Below are 20473 nucleotides of genomic sequence, written 5' to 3'. Positions count from 1 at the left end.
GTTGTTATTCTGTAAGACAACTCTTAAGAAAATAATTAGTTAGCCTAAATCAAGCATCTACAAAAGGTATGTTTCAAAGGATTCCAAGTAAGATATTTTTGCAACTATGTTTATTAAACCTTCAGTACTTGGAAAAGAGTATTATTCATTTCACCTAAAGATTCTGAAGCTTACTTTCTTAACAAACTTGAAGAGATGGCGTCTTATATCTCTCTGAAGGTCTTCGGGTAAGTTCTCAAAAAGCATTTCTTCATTCACACCTCTTGTGGCAGCCCAATTATATCGTTCGGCCTCTCGTACTTTCCTACATAGCAATTTACATGGTTAATTCTAAATAAACCATCAAACGTCTAAATGTACTAGCAAAAGTAGGTTTTGGTTGAAGCCAATCATCTAAAAGGCAGCAGCCTCCAAGGGACCTAAGATATAAACTGCCAACCAAAAACCATAATACAAATGGGAAGACGTATGCAAAGAAACATGTACTTTCCAAGTAGCAGTGCAAGATAGTAAATCTACCAAAATAACCTTTTTATTTTATTTTTGACCAAGAGGAGGAGAAATCACACACACACACACACACACACCACAAGTGAGTTTTACAAGTCCAACAAAGAGATAATAAGTCAGATAATGGTATTTAAGTATAACCTCCAACCACTCCAAAAAAGGCTTAACCTTTTGAGAGAGTTGAACATAAATACCACATCTCCATGTTATTGCTCTTCAATGTAGGAATTCACAAACAAACACAAGTCAATGTAGATTTATCACAATCATTGCACATTTAATTTTGGGCACATATGATTTAGGCTTCAGAGTGAGTGGTATACACAATAATTATCTTGTTTTTGTTTAACTGGGTATAAACAATTCCTTCAAAAAAATGCGCTTTATAGATGGTGAATCTTATCCTCATGTACCCTACCAAAAGAGTAATGATATAAGAACTTGAAACTTTGGTGTTAGATGTAATGTACACTTGTGTAGCAAAAAATAGAAATCAGAAAAGCATATCAAGAAATCAGACCACTTTTAATTCTATTTACAAATGACAAAAATGGTAACAAGACATAATGAGAATAATTGCAAAACAAAAAAAAAGAGGGAGGGGGAAGAAAGAAAAGAAAAATGAACATATGTACCTTCTAAGCTCTTCTGGCAAGCGCCGATGGCTCATCCATTGCTCCACATCACGACGTCTTAGTGACATTTCTAACCTCCTACAAATAAATTAAAATTTACCAAACAAAGAGAATGGTAGTCAAAAAAATCTAATAAAAAGTTGTATGGCATGTGGTAAGGGTGAGATTGAAGAAAGAGTAGGGATGGTGATGGCTAGCATATAAACAAGTTTCTGATACTACCCAACCCATTTAAGTAGGACTAAGATACCTTATAAACAGATTCGGGTAGGGTACATGTAGTTTTGGGATATCCATTACCTGAACTCAATTGTATATTATGAGTTTTTTAATATTTAGTTTTAAGTGATATATTTTGTAATATATGTACTACTTATAATTGACAAATTATGTATTAAAATTTATAAATTGTCTAAATAAAAAAATTAATTTGAATTTATTGATTTAATTTCAATCAATAAAATACATAGAATCATTAAGTTATATTTTTTATTATTGAATTGGTGTCAAGTCAAGTTTTTGTACCGCACCGTTTTTAACTAAATAAATGGGTTTGGTTAATTGGGTTCCAATAAGGTATTGTTAATCATGTTCGGATAAGGTATGAGTATTGTATTTTGTAATCAAGTTCTAGTATAAGTACCTCTATTAACACATGAGATTCAAACTCGGAGGTCTCTACAAATCTTTGGATGTAGGGACGGAAATTATATGATGGGAAAAGGGCCATCCTATTGTGTACCTTGAGATCATATGTATCAAAAACATATAGAATAGTTATTGTGGCTTGGGTTTCAGTATATGGGCTTATTTTTAACCTATTGCAAATTATTTTGAATTTTTTTCTTAATGCTATATACGAGGTTTGTTGGTAGGTCCATTGCGAATGACAGTGAAAACAAAGAACGAAACAAAATTCTCTAATGTCTTTATTGGAATTACTAGGTGCTAATTATATACAAGAAAACCTATCTAAATTAGGTCTTGGAATCTGGTAAATTACTAGAAATTAGGGAACAAAAAATCAGGAAATAATTCGGCAAAAGGAGGAAAATAGAGAGAGGAAATTATATCCCTAAACTAACTCCTGCAAATCTGCAATGTAGTTAATAAAATAAATTGATGAGCTGTCAACACTCCCCCTCAAGTTGGTGAATAGATGTTGGTCATTCCTAGCTTGTCTACTAGCACTTCAAAACTTGGTCTAGGCAGCCCTTTTGTTAGAACATCAGGTATTTGTTGTTTGGTAGGCACATAGGTCATGCAAATTACCCCATATTCTATTTTTTCTTTAATAAAATGTCGATCTATCTCCACATGCTTTGTTTGGTTATGATGAACCGGATTATGTGCAATACTTATTGCGGCTTTATTGTCACAATATAGCTTCACGGGTCCCATACTAGACATTTTCAGTTCTTCCATTAGTCTCTTTAACCAAATCAGCTCACAAGTTCCTTGTGCAAGGGCTCTAAATTCTGCTCCTACACAACTGTGAGCTACAACTGGTTGCTTCTTGCTTCTCCAAGTAACCAGGTTCCCCCAAACCTTTGTACAACAACCAGATGTAGACCTATCCTCAATTGAACCTGCCCAATCTGCATCGGTAAATGCCTCCACACTTCTCAGCTCATTTTTCTTGAAGAACAAGCCTTTATCGGGTGTAGATTATAGATACCGCAAGATTCAGTTGACTGCCTCAAGATGTTCTTCACTCAAAGAATGCATATACTGGCTCACTACATTTACAGCAAATGCAATATCTGGTCTTGTGTGAGATAAGTAAATCAATCTTCCTTCTAGACATTGATATATCCCCCTATCTATTGGAATTCCACTCCTTGTTCTTCCAAGCTTCATGTTCATAATGATTGGTGTTTCAACTGGCTTGCAACCAAGCATCCTTGTTTCTTTCAAAAGATCTAATGTATATTTTCTTTGAGAGATAATAACACGTTTCTTGCTTCTTGCCACTTCCATCCCTAAGAAATATCTCCATTGCCTGAGGTCTTTGATTTCAAATTCACTCCTAAGAGTTTTCTTAAGCCTCTCCATTTCTTCTGTATCATCTCCAGTTAAAATAATATCATACACATACACAATCAAAGATAGTTTTCTTTCCATCTTGTGAATGCTTGAAAAAAAGAGTATGATAAGTTTATCCTTGTCGGTAACCATACCCCTTTATAGTCTTTGCAAAATGGTCAAACCCAGCTCTCGGCGATTGTTTTAATCCATATAGTGACTTCTTCAATCTACATACTTTTCTGTTACCAATTGCCCCTTCAAAACCTGGAGGCAAATCCATGTAAACCTCCTCATCAAGCTCTCCATTGAGAAAGGCATTTTTGACATCCATTTGATGTAGTGTCCAATCAAGATTAGTTGCTAGTGATAATAGCACCCTTATAGTGTTTAACTTTGCAACTAGAGCAAACGTTTTTGTGTAATCCACCCCAAAAACTTGAGTGAATCCTTTGGCAACTAGACAAGCCTTGTGTCTCTCTATTTCACCATCTGACTTATAGTTAATGGTAAACACCCATTTACACCCCATAGAACTCTTACCCTTAAGTGACTCCACTACATCCCAAGTTTCATTCCTTTTTAGGGCTCTTATTTCTTCAAGTACAGCAGCCCTCCATTCTGCTTTTTCAAAAGCTTCTTGAATATTTTTCGGAATCTCACCCCTTTGAACCTTTTCTGTCAAAGCTCGGAATGGCTGTGACAATCGACTATAAGATAAGTAATTAAAAATTGGATGTTGGGTGCATGATCTAACCCATTTCTTGAAAGCTATTGGAATGTCCAACTCATTAAGTTGAGTCTCCACTTGAGGCAAATTAAAAGTATCACCAGCACCAATAATTTTAGTTTCAGTTTCAGCTTCAGCATTTACCTGTTGATTGGACTCTTGGCAACGCGGTTGATGAGTGAAAGCTTGCACTTCTTGAGGCTTTTTGTTTCTTTGTGAATAAACGCAAAGCTCTGATTGTTGTTGACTAAGCCCATTTGGATCTTCCCCAGTTTCCAAGCCAAAATCTGTTGATGCTATAATTGGAGGATTTTTATTTCCAGGTGGTTTCAGATATGTCAGCAACTACAGGAAGAGGAATAAGACAATCCCAAAGCTTCTCTTCTCTCAATATCTCCCCTTGAAGAGTAGGATTTGGGTAGAAAGATTGATCTTCAAGGAAAGAGACATCTAAGGAAACAAATATTTTTTTTGTGGTTGAACAATAGCATTTGTATCCCTTTTGACTAAGAGAATATCCAACAAAGATACACTTTATAGCTTTAGGATCTAATTTTTCATGGGTAGCTCTGGTATTATGGACAAAGAAAGTGCAGCCAAAGACTTTTAAGGAAAAGGAGGTGAAAATCAAGCTTGAGGATAGGTTTCCAGTAAGATACTCAAAGGAGTTTTAAATCGGAGGACTTGAGATGCAAGTCTGTTTATCAAGTATGATGCAGTTAGGACCGCCTCACCCCAAAACTGTTTAAGAACATGAGTTGTGAACATAAGCGCATGTGCAGTCTCCAACAGATGGTGATTTTTACATTTAGCAATATCATTTTGTTGTAGGGTTTTGATATAATAACTTTGGTGGAAAATTCCATTTTCTGCAAAGTAATTGCCACTAATTGAATGGAAATATTCTCGACCATTATCTATTTGAAGAATTTGAATTGATGTATCAAATTGTTTTGGATCATTTTATGGAATTGTTGGAAAATGGTGGTTGCATCTGATTTTTCTTTGAGAAGATAAACCCAACATGCTCTTGAATGGTCATCAATAAAGGTTATGAATCATTTGGTTCTCGAAATATTATTTACCCTTAAAGGACCCCAAATATCACTATGGATCAATTAAAAAGGTTTAGATGACTTGTATGATTGATTTAGATAAGTACGACTATGTTTGGCAAATATACAAGTTTCACAACGAATAAAATTGATGTCTTTATTCTTGAACAAGGGAAACAAGCTTTTCAAATATGGAAAACTAGGATGACCTAACCTATTATGCCATAACATAATCTTATTGGAAACAGGAGTCAATTCATCACTTAGAGCTAGAGCTTGTTTATTCACTTGTCCATTATCCTCAAGGTAGTACAGCCAGTCACGCATCTTAGCATTGCCAATCGTCCTCCCTAATAGTATATCTTGAAACTCACCAAATGATGGATAAAACTTAGTCACACAATTCAAATCATTTGTCAATTTGCTAATAGACACTAGATTACATTTTAAATTTGGGACATGAAGTACAGATTCTAGTGTCATATTAGCCAAATTTACAGATATTTTTCCAGCAACATATGATAAAGCACCATCAGCAAAACTAATTTTGAAATTTCTCGAGATGAGGCATAGGTAGAGAAAGACCTATGGCATCCAGTCATATGATCCCAAGCCCCTGAATCCACAATCCAAGGGCCATTAGACTTAGAATTTGCACTCAAGACAGAGGGATAATAACCTTTTTGGGCTATAGAACAATTTGAAGCTAGAACTTACGCACCAGTTCGATGTTGGGCAAGAAAGACTTATAGTTGTTTAAGCAGTTCCTTGCTAAAAACTGATCCTCTAGCCTTGTTTTCCTTTGCAACAACTTGAAAACCTCTTCTTTGTTCACCTTGTTTACTTGCCTTCCAATTTGTTGGTTTTCCATGTATCTTCCAGCAAGTTTCTCTAGTGTGATATGGATGTTGGCAATGATCACACCAGGCTTTATAATTTTTTTCGACTCCCATGTTGATCACCAGAATTTGTAGGTTCATGTTTTTTTGAAACAAGAGCAAAACTTTGGGACAAGTTATCTAAAATGACCTGTGTGGTCACTCCTAACATAACACATTTCCTGCTCTCTTCCCTTCTCACCTCTACAAATGCCTCTTTAATGTTTGGAAAAGGTTTTGTTCCCAAAATTTGACCTCATACCTTATCTAACTCCTTACTTAAACCATGAAGAAAATCAAATACCCATTCTTTTTCAAGCATTTGCTTATACTTTAAGCTGTCCTTAAGACAATGCCAATTTGTTTCATAAAACATATCCATCTCCGGCCATAACTAAGTCAAAGTATTGAAACACTTAGTCACTGAAAGATTACCTTGTTTTGTGTTTCTTAGGGCAGATCTAACCTCAAAACATTGTGCTAAGTTTTCTAGATCTAAGTACATTTCATGCGCCATATCCCATATCTCCTTTGCTGTCTTGTAGAATAAATAAGTCTTGCCAATCTTAGGTTCCATGAAATTAATTAACCATGCCATAACCATGGAATTCTCTTATTCCCAAGCTGAATGACCTGCTGCTCCTTCCTTTGGTGTTGCCTTTGTACTCGTTAAGTAGTCGAGTTTTCCTTTGCCTCGTATTACTAGCATAATCGACTGAGAACATTCAAGGAAATTGGCCCCATTGTGTTTGTGTTGGGTTATTTGGAGAGAATGGGTTTCCCTGATAGTAGGAATCACATATGAAAACACATTTCTAGAAGGTTAGGATGACACCTCTGAGGAACCTTCTTGAGTTGCATCCGTCATGGCTGCTTTAGCCAACAATAATGGTCAGAGGAGCCGAGACTCTAATACCATGAAAACAGAGAATGAGACAAAATTCTCTGATGTCTCTATTGGAATTACTAGGTGCTAATTATATACAAGAAAACCTATCTAAATTAGGTCTTGAAATCTGGTAAATTACCAAAAATTAGAGAACAAGAAATCAGGAAATAATCCAGCAAAAGGAGGAAAATAGAGAAAGAAAATAATATCCCTAAACTAACTCCTACAAATTTGGAATATAGTCAATAAAATAAATTGATAAGCTGTCAACACAAAGTCATTAGGTGTATTTGAGGCACAACTGTTGCAAAATTTGAGCACATATCTCTTGTAATCTCAAGTTCTAGTTAGATTATAGTGAAACTTTCTTTCTTATCAACCATAGATGCAGTCTACCAAGCCAATCCACCCAAAATCTTTGAGTCCTTATCTTTCTTTTACAATGCAATTTCTACTAATTTGGTTTTGCTTGTTGTCATTGGTATGCTCATTAGTAGTCATTCTGATTTGTTGAGTTTTAAGGCATTTGGTTTGGCTGTGTTCTAAAAGTTGGATTCAGTGAGCTACACTACATTGAGTTGAAAAAAAATAGGCCAGGTTTTTCCTACTCAAAATAATAATACTTAGTGAGATTATTTGCATAGCATGCTAGTTGTGGCTTTAAACCATTGTGCTTTGGTTAACTCATTTGGTAGCCTGTTTTGATTCTCTAGTTCATAGCTATATGTATAGAGTTTTGAGTTGCTTTGAAACTCATGTTAGTGAAGTCAAACTTGAGTTATGGTATCAACTTGACTAAAAGTGCAAAGTAATAGGTCGAGAAGCAAGTATGATATCCTATTTTCATATGACTATTTATTGATAAAGAGTTGACTTTTGAATTAGACATACTTCTTACTCTTTGTTCACAAGTTTTAGGGTTAGTTGCAACAAAATGGCTTGCTGTATTTGTGCAGGTGGAGCTAGGACGGATAGCTAATTATTTTAAATTTCAATCAAATATAGTTTGGTTGATATGTTGTTATATATAGGTATATATACATATACACACATATATATATATATATATATACATATACACATATATATATATATATACATATACATATACACATATATATATATATATACATATATATATTGGTGTAAAAGTAATCAAGTTCAACACCATTCTATAAGTTCATATACAATTAATATTTCAACAAACCAACCATTGGATCTAACAACTATTCGTATCCATCGTGCATATAAATTTTCAAGTCAATCAAGTAACCATATAACATCTATCAAGAAGACTATCTTCTCAATATATATTTAATGGCCGCAATATTATTGTTATTCAACAAATAATTAGACATTTTCAATTAACTTGAAATTTGGCATGCATGATTAACGTGAATAGAGAAAAATCCAATGGGTTTATTAATGAAATGTAAAAAATTGTATAACAAGATATGAAAGGGTGTAAAACTTAGTTTTACACCGGCATATGTGGATCTGTCCTCATGTGTGTGTAAAGGAGGGATGAAGTTACACTGGCGTAACAATAATTGAATTTTATACCCTTCCCTATCTTTGTAGACAAGTTACAAATTTTTTAATCCAACCATTGAATTTCAAGCTCTATTCATGTAAACCATGCTTACTAAATTTTAAGTTGATAAAAAAAAAAAACCAAGTAACTATGCTATGTTTGGGTACTACAAAACTTAATAACTCTTGTGTTCATGTAAGTTAATCCCTCCTCATCTATGCACTTGCAGAATACATGATTGGATATTGTTGACAAAGTAGCTCTTGTTATGGTTTGTGTTTAAACAATGATTCTATTGTGCTCTGCTTGCTCACTAAAGCAATCCAAAATATCAATTTCAAAATCTTTAACCTTAAACTCAATAGTTCCAATATCAAAATTTCAAATATGAAAAGCTCAACATCCAAAATCTCAACAAGTAATCCACAAGTCAAATCTCAGTAACTCATGCTAACCAAAAGCTACCATAAACTGAAATAGCACAGTTCCTTATAAGCTAACCCTTAGATCAATGTTTAAAAACCTTAAGGGATTTACCACTTGGATCAGGAATTGTTGAGGCCTCTAGTCCAGTTAACCCCTTGAGACTAAACAAGGTCAAAAACCAAGAAATTCAAATAATATAAACCGACCTATCTGATTGAATCAAATCAAAACAAAAAATATATATATATAAAAAACGAAAAGCTTGGAAAATGAAGTTTTAACCATGCCTGCCTCCATATCATTCATAATAACAAATCTTCAATTTATTTATCATATATCTTCATCTTAATATAATGAAGAGAGCAAAGAAGAAAATGTAAGCTTGAGATTAAAGTGAGACTTGAGGGAGAAAGACTGAGAGCGCACGAAAAGAATAAAAATTTGTAAAGGATTATTTGATGAGGATGTACAAGAAGAGATCTAATGCAGAACTTTGTGAAAATGAGCAAAAGTTGCAGATGAAGTAAACCAATAAAAGAAAATTCTCAGATCCACTCAAATTCAACAAAAAAAATGCAAGACAAGAAATTCAAATAAATAAATAATTGAGTAACTAAAAATGGGAAAATAAAAGGGACAGTGGAAAGACACTTTATTAAGCTAAAAAGTCAAAGACAATAAAGAGGTATGCTTTGATAGACATGTTAACTTAGAAAGGACAACCAAAATTTTCAACTTTTAAAGCTCCTCTCCTAGTCTGTACTTTTCCAAGACAAGTTCTGGACTGACGGTTGAACCATGAACCACCAGGCCTAACGGGGTCATTTGTTGGTCCGGTTTTTGAAACATTGCCTTAAACCTTAACATAAATGCAAAATACAAAATATAAACCTAAAATACCCTCAATACTAGAGATTACAACACAACCCATGAAAATACGACAAAGTAATTAAATAAAATCCTAGACATTTTTACTTCATCGAGCTTTTTGTTTTACATCAATTACCAGAAATCACAAGTAAATGAGGGAAAATTGTTAGTGATTACAAACTGGCGTGATTCTCAAGCAACAATAAAAAATGGGGTCTATCATGGACATAAATGGAAGACCTAAGAACTCATCAACCTAGATTTGTGTTCAAGTGGTGTTCAACATGTATATAGTCAGTTCTATTGATGCAATTCCATTGAGCTCAAGATTTAGCTGTTCTCCCCAACATAGGACACAGCCTCTCTTTCGCCTAAAAACTTAAACACCATAGATTTGCATCAATAAGGATAGCTATGTGACACTCCTTTTCAAGAAAATGTCATTATGGTGTTTGCTCAGAATGCATTGAAGTGGTGAGTTCGTGTCATCAAACTCCATGAATGGCCATTACATCTTCCAATTCAATGGTTTTTCCATATTGAAATCACAAACTAAAGGCTTCTATTCCATCAAATCTAACCCCAATGTTATGATTATTATAGTTTATATATTCCTAAGCAAGTTCCTTATTGAAAGTAGATTACAAACAAGTTAAAATAGATTTAAAATTGTGTAGAGCAAAAGTTTATGGAGGAGTAAAAGCTGGTTAGAGAGAAAGAGAGAAAGAAGTTAGAGATAAAAGAATCACAGATAAAAGACCCCGGCATGGTATATTTTTCATTAATTGTAATTTTTGGTGATAATTGGTGGCATTGATGATGATGTGCTATGTAAGGGTTACATTGAAGAAAGAACAGGCATCTTAGTAATAACATGGTCTAATAGCAGAAGAATGTAACAAAATAGTGATTGATCAATCAGCTATTTTGCAAGGTCAAGCCTATTCCTTAAGTGCATCTGTAATCATAATGGTATACTGCTTATGCAAGTCTGAATAAAAGGAAAGTGATGAGCACCTTGTACCCTAACTATCAATCATAGCTTGAATAATACAACATTTATTCAGTAAAAATTAGGCAAGGTCAAGGTTAAGGCACTAAGAATAACTTTTAAGAAGTTCCAAAAATTTCTTTCACAAGAACATGAATATGAAGACATGTATCAACTTCTTGTTACACAAGTCATGTTGAGGCAAAAATTGATGATCGTTGATTTTCATAATGTATTAGGATGTCTCCAAATCTTGTTTCTTGCATTGCTTATTGCAATATGTAGATACAGTTAAAAGCGTCTCAAGTTTGCTTGGCATTAGGACTTTTGGATTAACAAACAAATCTTAAACTTTATGTCTAGATCATGGATACCACATGAAACAAGGACTTGGCCTAAAGTTGTGGCCTTCATAACATCAAAGCATATTTAGTGGCAACAAATTGCTAAGCAGAGTGCTCCTCTTTAAACTTCCAAGTAATTAGATAAATGATTAGCAAAACAATTTGACGAAAAAAAAAAAGAAAAGAAAAAAAGAGAGTTTATGTAGGTGCTGCAGAAAATAAGGATGTCAAGCTAAGTCAACATTAAAAATACCAAGAATATGAGAAAGCCTAAGCTTTATTTATGGTGAATCAATTTAGGACCTTACTTAAGCTAGAATATATTTTTTCTTCTGGGTAATAAAGCTATTTTTTCATTTTACGATAGAAAGTTGTAGTTTTATTTATTCTCTCTTCTTCAGCTTGAAGTTTTAGGGGTATTTGTAATGTTCATATTTGCTGAGAATTGCAGATTTTGAGGTAAGGATTTGTTTCTAGATTTCATTTTTCTGAAGTGTTTCCTTGGTTTCCAATTTTGGAGTCCTTGTAGGAGTAGGTTTATAGAACTCTAACAAGCCTGAATGTTTTACTGTTCATTAGAGAGCAACTTTATGAGAATTTGCCAACAATTCTGCTTTCTTTGGGAATGTAAAATGCATTTTGAAAAACAATCTTTTTGCAATGTTATACCTCCGTCCAAGTGCCTGGAGAAAGTTCTGCATATTTCCAATCAGAAGAGCAAAAAGCAAGAGGCCCAGTCCAACAATGGCCATGGTAAAAAGAACTTCCCAAACAAAATAGCTTGGAGTTTGATTTCCAGCCAGAGTACTGATTTGCTTGATAACATTGAATTAACCAAAAAAAAAAAAAGGGTCAATGAAAGGTATTGTTAGTTGATAGAAATGCTCATAGTATTTAACCAAACAAACTCAATATATCAATGAAGAAAGACAAAATTGCACGCATGATAGATTAATGAATTTATCCATTTCAATACCTTCAGTTGATTACTTAAAGGCGAATTTATGATAGCATTAAGCACATAAGCAGTGCAGAAGATGGGTCGGTAGAAAGGAAACAAATTGAAAACAACACTACTCTATGTTTCATCAGTAACAAGATTCTCTAGGGAAGGGGGAAAGAAAGATAAAAACGAATGCAAAGGGTAGAATTGTTTCGCAAATTTGTGGGAAAGCAGAAAAAGAATATAGGACTTTGCACAAGAGAATTTGGCAAATCATTTGAAGAACATAGTACATTACTTGTATGACTGTAGGGAAATGTAGGTAGTATATTGTAGCTTTAAAAGTTACTTAGCAATTTGTCAACAACCCTTTTCAAGAGCATTCACTAGAGGTTAAACTCCCATCCAATTAACTTATAGTTTTCCAGCAAGAAAATAATACATTTTAATGACTAATATTATATCAAGGATGAACCTTAGCATGGAGAAATGTTACACTTTTTTGAAGACAAAGATCAATTGGAGATATGAACTTGGATTTACTCACACAAGGAGTCCTCACTAAAGAGTTGGTTAACGTCACAAGGGCAAACCTAAAGAAAATACATGTGAATAATGAGTAGAACAAACCACTACGAGGATATGAAAGTTTCAACGAATTTTCTAGTACTGCACCTATTATAACATAATGGGCAAAAACATGTGTTAATATATATTCCTCATGGCCCATTAAATTAAGCCTTGCAAGTGGCCCTTGATGTGTTCTCTCAATTATCACTAGCTTATGCAGCAAGTTTCTAAGGCTTCACTTTGTTGTTGCTTTTTACTTACTTTTTTCTTCCTCAAAATTTGCTAAAAACCAAAAGCATATAGTTAAAAGATAAATACATATATATATATATATATCAAATTTTTTATAAAAAATGAGTTAATGGATAAAACGCAACATAGTTCAAACATAATTGATTCACATAAAAGAAAATTCATGTGTTTTGCTCTTGAAAAATGTTAAAATGTTTAATTTTAAACTCTTCAGAGATATACTTGCTTTTATATCAGAAAAAACTATTTATTTTTTGTTTTTGAAAACAAATCTAAAGAAAAGGCCAAAAAGAACAACCAAACATCCTTATTATTTAATTAAACTTATTGCCACTAAATAATGCCAAACATGTAACAAAGTACAGAAGTACAACTTAGTTAACATTGGCAAAATGATGATAGAGTGAATGAATTACCTGAAATCCCCAAAACAATGAATATACATATCTGGTAATAATACTTCGTTCTGTTGTTAGATTGACTGTCTGTATATATATTCCATAAGGAAATCCATCTTCTGAAAAACAGGCAGAAGCATTTGCATTGTTCTTCCAACTTGGCAATTCAGTACGATTAGAAGTATGCCCATATCCACAATCTATAAACTCCTCACAATTTACAATGTTGGAGTCATGGCAGGCATTTCGAAGACATTGATTAACCCTCTGGTAAAGAGAAAGTTAGAAGGGGGACAAAAAACAAATAAAAGAATCACAATCATCTTTCATGCGTTTATTAACAAAAGCTATTTCAACTTCTGTCTATTAACCAAGAAAATCAAACAAGCAGAACTCAATGCACACTTCATAATGTAAGATCTAAAGAAAGCTGATGAATATGCTACACCAAGTTATTCAGTTTAATACAATAAAATAAAAAATTTACAGAAGCAAAAGAGGTATACAACTATTTATATTTCAAATCCTATGAGGACGCAAATTTGCTGGCAGGTATCAGATACAAAACTAAAATAGATATACAAGTAGACACTCAAACACTTAGTATATTGTGGAACTGGAAGGAACCACATATTACTTATATGATACTAATGTAAACACACTAAAGGATGTTTGCTTTATGCCAAACTACTTCGTTTTAGTAATCTGACTCACATTTATGATTTATCTTTAGATTAATTTAGTTGCAAGTGGGGAATATTATGTCGAGTTGGAAATAAGTGTATGAACAGTTGCATCCTGCTATGCCAATCGCTATTGATGCAAGCGAACACAAAACCAAAGAGAGGTAGTTCTGAAACTCTTACGAAACCTAAAATTAGAGTTTGAGTCTATCAGTCCTAAAGCTGAACTCTTGCATTTTTTCGGACTTGTGCAAAAGTTCATTGTCATTCTTCCTAAGGCACCTTTCAAAGAGATGAGTTGCCATTTTCAGCTGTTTGGACTAGTTACACAGATGCCTATGGCAAGTTGGTGATTGGCTTTAATAGGTCTGTACAAGTCAAGGAAAATCCTGACATTTGGATTAGTAGACTTAATGCTAGTTTACTCGCGAAAGGCCTGGTTTTGATTCTTCAAAGTCTCTTTCAACTATTGCCAAAATTTCTCCAGTTCATTTATTGCTCTTTCTACGATATTTTAAAGGTTGTTGCATCTGTTAGATATCATAAATGGATTTTTGAGAGGGGGACTTCGAAGAGTAAGTTTACATGGGTAACCACTAGGGTTTGGTTCTCAAGGGAATCAGGTCTAGTATGTTGTTTAAAGAAATCTTTGGATGGTTAAATCAATCTCCCAGGTCTTGATTTGGAAGATTTAGTGTGTTAGTGCTTTATTTAGGTCTTCATATAGGAGAGAAAGAATATTCTATCTTCTAGTACTATACTCCCGCAGGTAAAGTATAATTAATTGTCTACGTAAATATTGTTATCACAAGCGATGATGGTGTCGAATAAAAGGGTTGAAGTGGTTCTCAGAGTAAATTCCAAACGACATATTTGAACAAAAGAGTACTTCTTGGGCAACAACATGGCTAGACCTTGTTTGGCATCATCTTTGTCACATAGAAAGTATGATTTGATTTGCTTTCTAGGACAGGGATGTTGGATCAAAACTTGTAGATATTCCTATGGATGCAAACACTAAACCTGAACTGGATCTTGGTGAGTACTATCTCTTCTAGAACAATTTAGCAAATTAATTGGTAAGTTAGGCTATTTGACAGTAACTCAAACAGATATCTCTTATACAATTGGTGTTCTTAGTTTCTTCATGCCCCACGAACCAGCCATTTGGATGCAACGATACACATTATGAGGTATCTTTAGGGTTCTCCAGTGCATGGTTTACTTCAAAAAATCACATTGATACATTGGTTGAGGGTTATTTAGATGCAAATTAGGCTAGATGCCTAAATATAGGACTGTGTTGGTCAAAATTGAGTGTCTTGCAAGAGTAAGAAGCAGATTGTTCTCATAATATTGGGTGCTGAGAGAAATTAGAAAGCAATGGTTCATATTTGTGACTCGGCTTGAATAAGACACATACTAGAAGAGCTTGGATTCAAACATTCATAGCTTATGGATCTGTATATGCGACAACCAAGCAGCTATACAAGTTGCTTCTAATCAACTGCTCACAAATAAACTAAGCATATTGAGTTGATTGTTGCAAGTTAGAGAGACTTTTTCACAATGAGATTCGAACATGGTGAGTGAGATATAGATTAATCAGCAGGAGCATATGATGTATATGCACCAGCTAGAGAGGGAGTGTTATAAGTTGTAATGTGTAGTGAGGATAATATCGTCTTTGAATGCTAATAACTCTCAGTATGAATACAAAAAGGTAACCACAAGGTTTAGGTAGTACTAAAATTTCACCTTTCTATTCTCACAGAAGAAAAATCATTCCCTTCTGCTTGAATGTATACAACCAAATAATCCAAATACTCAAGGTGCTTACTAAGGATTATTCTAATTAAGATTAGGTAGAATCTCCTACTGAAAGAAAGTCTATTACATGTTATTGTGTGTTGATTGTACTTTAGTGTCTTAGAAGTAAGAAGTGAATAGTTGTAGCCACTATGAGTGCTGAATCAAAGTAGAGCTATGGCTCATACCACCTGTGAATTGGTTCAACTAAAACACTACAAGAGCTTGAATTTGATCGTTCACATGTGAGGAATATCATATATGCCAACTAGGTAGCTATATGCTAATCTAGTATCGTGTGAACTAACCAAGCAATATAGGAGGATGATTTCCTGCAGTTGAAAAAGAGACTTTTGCAAAATGAGAATTCCACTAAATCAATGAGCCTATAGATAGTTAGTGAACTGGTTTACCTAACTTTCGGGGAGAGACAAGAATTACTTGTACTGCAATGAATTATGAGTATACATGTAAGATAAGATGGAGCATTTTGTTATGCTTCTGCTAAAAGAAAGGCAATTTACTTATTAATTTTGTCTCATCCTATCCTATCAGTGATCTTATGCACAAAATGCCACTTCAAGACAGTTTCTGAAAGGATAAAAATGATCAAGAAATGTTTTTAAATGTTAAAATAACAGTTGCCCACCTGTAATCCAAAGAGGTACCAGCATGACCCAACAACATGGCCAGACAGCATAAATGTGAGAAGGTTTATGACAAAATTTGCCCATGCCGACTCAAATATAAAGCCACTTGGAGACTGACCAGCAAGGAAAGGTAGAAACCTATACAATCTGGGAAGGTACTGAATAAGAATTGCTGTACGTAAAACATTTTTTGCAAAATTTGCTCCTGATGATCCCAAATATTTCGGTAGGACCAGCAATATCATGATCTGGAATGAAATCATGAAAAGACAGTTTATGACAACAGATAAAAAAAAAAAAGTTAATTACCATCAATACAAAGAATGCACGATAAGGTGAATATGGAAATGGAGCATCAGATAGAAGTAGTCATTTTATGATAAACTTTGGTGAGCTAGAGATTGTAATTGTAGATGGCATGCAGTTTTTTGCTAATAAACACCCCAAGCTGCATAAGAACTGATAAAGAAATGATTTACGTTACTGATGTTAAACTTGAGCTAAAAGAAAACTCCTTAAGATAGAAAATTTGCGATATATACATTATAACTTGGTAAGTGAATTTGGATAACCTTGAACATGGAAGAAATAATCATGAATATCAACAAAACGAAGTCAAGCTCAGAGATTCATTCAGAATAAGAAAAACATGTGTAAAAGAAAGGAAATAAACATAATATGATTATCACAAGTGGAGTGCAATAAACATGAAATTGTCATACATGAGGGAGACAAGAATAACTTACTTGAGGTAGTGGGAGTACCACAAATAAGTCAAGAAAAAAGTATCTGCTAAGGTAATTGACAGCAATTTTCTTTGGATGGTCAACCAACTCTCCAGCACCAACTACTCTAGACTCAGGAGCTATATAAGCCAACCTGAACTGCATGGGAACAATCAAATAAATATTTGTCAAACTTGCACAGGAAATGAGATTTAGCCAAAGTTTTGAATATGAAAAACAAATATATAGTTGTCTTTCCAAATTAATCAATTTCGTAAGCTTCAATGAGCATTATGTAATCTTCACTAGGCACCACATGCATGGTTTGAGAAATATGGTACAGTGGTGCTTAACTTAAGTTTCATGCAAAGCCCTTATGATTCAACATTATTCATTCATAAATATAAGTGAGATTTTGTTTCTTTTTTGTTTTTCTCCTCTATGTTGATGATATGACAATAACAGGAGATATTTTGGTACTTACTATAGTAAGAACCATCTTGGTAAAATCCAAGACAAATGATAATGGTCTGCTGCAATATTTTTTGGGTATAGAAGTGGATTTTTCCTCTTAGGGCTAAGTTTTATATGCTTCTTATCATATTCCAAATTCAGTTGCTTGACTGATAATACAACTATAAATGGCCCTCTTAAAATGAATGTCAACTTTGTGTGGATGGTTCATGAATGTTGACTTAACAGCTACCAAAATGAACATCTTATTTGAGAACATGGATAATTGGTTGGTAATCTCATTTATATTATCGTTACATGACTTGCTATTGATCATGCAGTGCATTTTTTCTGAGTTTGTTTCTTAACAGCTAGAACAGTACACATCGTTGTAGTTCTTAAAATATTCAAATATTTGCAAAGAACAGTATATAAAGATTTGTTATGTCTTAAATTAAGCTTCATGCTTCATTTTTTTATCTATTCTCAATGGGCAGAGGAAATGATTAATAGATGTTTGTGATTGGTTATTGTATCTTTTTGGGTGATTCCTTAATTTTTTGTAAGATAAAAAAGCAAGCAGTTTGTTCTAGTGGTTAAGCCAAGAACAACACTTGTCAAATATCACCGCAGAACTGGTCTGGTTCTGTTGGCAGCTTATGCATATGAGCATAACATTCCTAACCATATTTCACTCTGTGATAACAAGAGTAATTCAAATTGCACATAATGATGCTTTTCAAGAGTAGACCAACAACATTGCATACATTTTCACTTCATTCACTAAGAGGAACGAAGAGTCGCTATCATGGTACCATCTCTTTCCTAATCACTTGTTTTGGCTAATTAGTTTCCAAATTTCAAATGTTTCAAATTTGAATCATCTAGAACAGACGGAGTGCTGAAAATATATGTGCATTTTTGTGTAATATTTTGTATATATCCATGTTGACTATAAATCTAATTTAGGCCTACTTTGGGGAACCATTATCATTCCTCTTAGGCTTGTATCATTGTATATAAAGAGTATCTAAACCAAGAAACAATAAGCAACTTTTGCTTCAATTTTATCTAATTCAAATTCCGCTCGAAAGAAATTTAGTTTCGTCTAGTTCATATTTTCCATTTGGCCAAACTCAGCTTAAAAGGAGAAATAATATATTTTAAAAATCAGCATTTTTTTTTATATATGTGTGCGGTGCACAATTGATTTGTTTGTCCGGATTATTTCAATTTTTTCAATAAAATGGTTCAAATTTGAAATTTTAAGTCTCATAATTTGCAATTGAACCATAATTTTGGTTAAACTATACGTAAAAAACCCTTTTCAACTTGTTTCTTGACAAAGGAATAGGAAAACCCAAAAAAATTAGAAAAAAAACCAATGAAAAATTTTTAATGTGATTTTAAATTTCCTGTCCAACTGAATTATGCATAAACCACCTTCTAGATACGTGTAACCAAACCATTTTATCATAACACTTTTCAATACTCCTTATCCATCCATTTTCACTCTTGATGAATATTCTTCTCAATCATATGGCACCAACAGGTTCTGGTTGCCCATTTTCATCCCATCTGTTATCCTGTTTTTACAACATTGTCTAATCTGATATATTTAGATGAGATAATATGCTTCTATCGATGTCTCTTTTCCCTTTCTCTGATATGTTAGAGTTACTTCGTATTAGAAATATTCTCATTTACCATCTCAGCATTTTGGAAACTACGAGAGAGAGAGAGAGAGAGAGAGAGAGAGAGATACTAAAAATGAAGAAGCAAGATTTAAAAGAGGAGAAGAAGCTCTCTACCTGAAGGAGCATGTTAAGCAGGTATATAAAATCAGTCATGCTTCTCAAAACTACAAACGCTTTAGTTGCAGGCTGGTTAATAACTATGCACTTGTTATCCTGCATTTAAAATCAGAATAGCTTACAGCATACTACATAAGAAGCAATGTCATTTGTAGAAATAGGAAAGCCAAATACACAATTATAGATTGTACGCTACTATTTTTTAGCAAAGGAAAAATATATATTGAAAAGATAATGTAATTTTCCAATAACTAATTAATTAACTACGGAAAATAATATTTGAAATATGTTTAGGACAAAAAGAGAAAATGGATGAGATTTAAATTAAGAGAACCTTGATTGTTATCAAGAGCAGGTAATGAAAAGTTAAAATACCACGGAAATCTTATCAAAACATGATAAAATGTGCTAAATTTTTAAATTTTTTACATCAAAACATAAAAATTGGTTAGATTATGTGACAAGTTAACACTTTGGATATAAGACATTATGAGTTTTGCAGCTTAGGTTGCACTAAGACCTAAGGTCTTGTCCTAGTTGACCTCCTTTATAAGGGCTGACCCTGATTGCTAGAGTTTTTGCCTGTACTTTGCTAGGAATCTGAAGTTCACTGCCTCAAAGGCCAATCCTTTTCTAACAAAAGCCTACCATATTACTTTCTGATGTAGAGCTTTTGCAGATGATGGCTCTACTTTTCTTGTACTTATGTTTTGAGAGAAGGGTGTGTTAACAGAAAGAATATCTTTTCCACATCATTTCTGTCCCTTTAAATCAGTATGTTTTACATCTTTCATCGCAGAAGACCAGTGCCAGGCACTGGTCCGGTTAAGCAGTGTCCTGTTGCATATGAAATCATGGGCCAAATCGAAGCCCCATCTCTTCTTCTAGTAAGAGATTCTCAAAATTATCAGGCCCCATTTAGCATTCAGTTTGGGATCACTAATGTTTCTCAGTACCACAAACATAACGCCAAACACACATCCAGTTTTGGCTCAAAGTAATATTAGGAGTGAACACACCTCAACCGCAACCAAAAAGCAAAGCAGGTATTTACTACTTTTGAGTTCTGAAAGTTCAATTTGGGGTTGAAAAGGTTAAAAACCCCAGTTAATTTTGAGCACTATGTTGAAAAGGTTAAAAACCCCAGTTAATTTTGAGCACTATGTCCTTTCTAGACATTTTATCTCATCATGGGATTTCACTTATTGTGTTCAAACAATCAAATTGTTAGTGAAGAAAAAAAGAAAAATACTTTCACACCTCAGTTTTGAATGCAAATTCTTGCTCCA

The 20473-nt window shown here is 33.7% G+C and overlaps 1 protein-coding gene across 7 annotated transcripts in view; it reads right to left on the bottom strand.

Moving 5' to 3' along the window:
• CNBT1 (cyclic nucleotide-binding transporter 1) overlaps positions 1-20473 on the bottom strand; it is a 37838-nt gene that overhangs the window by 6933 nt on the left and 10432 nt on the right. For 5 of the 7 annotated variants that reach the window (XM_007010822.3, XM_007010821.3, XM_018118023.2 and 2 more), the window contains 7 exons: positions 19182-19280; positions 16939-17076; positions 16192-16440; positions 13069-13317; positions 11557-11702; positions 1146-1223; positions 175-304 (listed from right to left, as the gene is read on the bottom strand). In XM_007010822.3, coding sequence (XP_007010884.3) covers positions 175-304; positions 1146-1223; positions 11557-11702; positions 13069-13317; positions 16192-16440; positions 16939-17076; positions 19182-19280 — 1089 coding nt within the window. The remainder of the gene's footprint in view (positions 1-174; positions 305-1145; positions 1224-11556; positions 11703-13068; positions 13318-16191; positions 16441-16938; positions 17077-19181; positions 19281-20473) is intronic. The other 2 variants (XM_007010825.3, XM_088804845.1) reach the window with 2 other exon arrangements.

Source organism: Theobroma cacao, chromosome 3, assembly GCF_053813885.1.
Source record: "Theobroma cacao isolate CCN51 chromosome 3, ASM5381388v1, whole genome shotgun sequence".
NCBI lineage: Eukaryota > Viridiplantae > Streptophyta > Magnoliopsida > Malvales > Malvaceae > Theobroma > Theobroma cacao.
The sequence above is the reverse complement of the archived record's forward strand: the minus strand, read 5'-3'. Positions and strand labels throughout refer to the sequence as shown.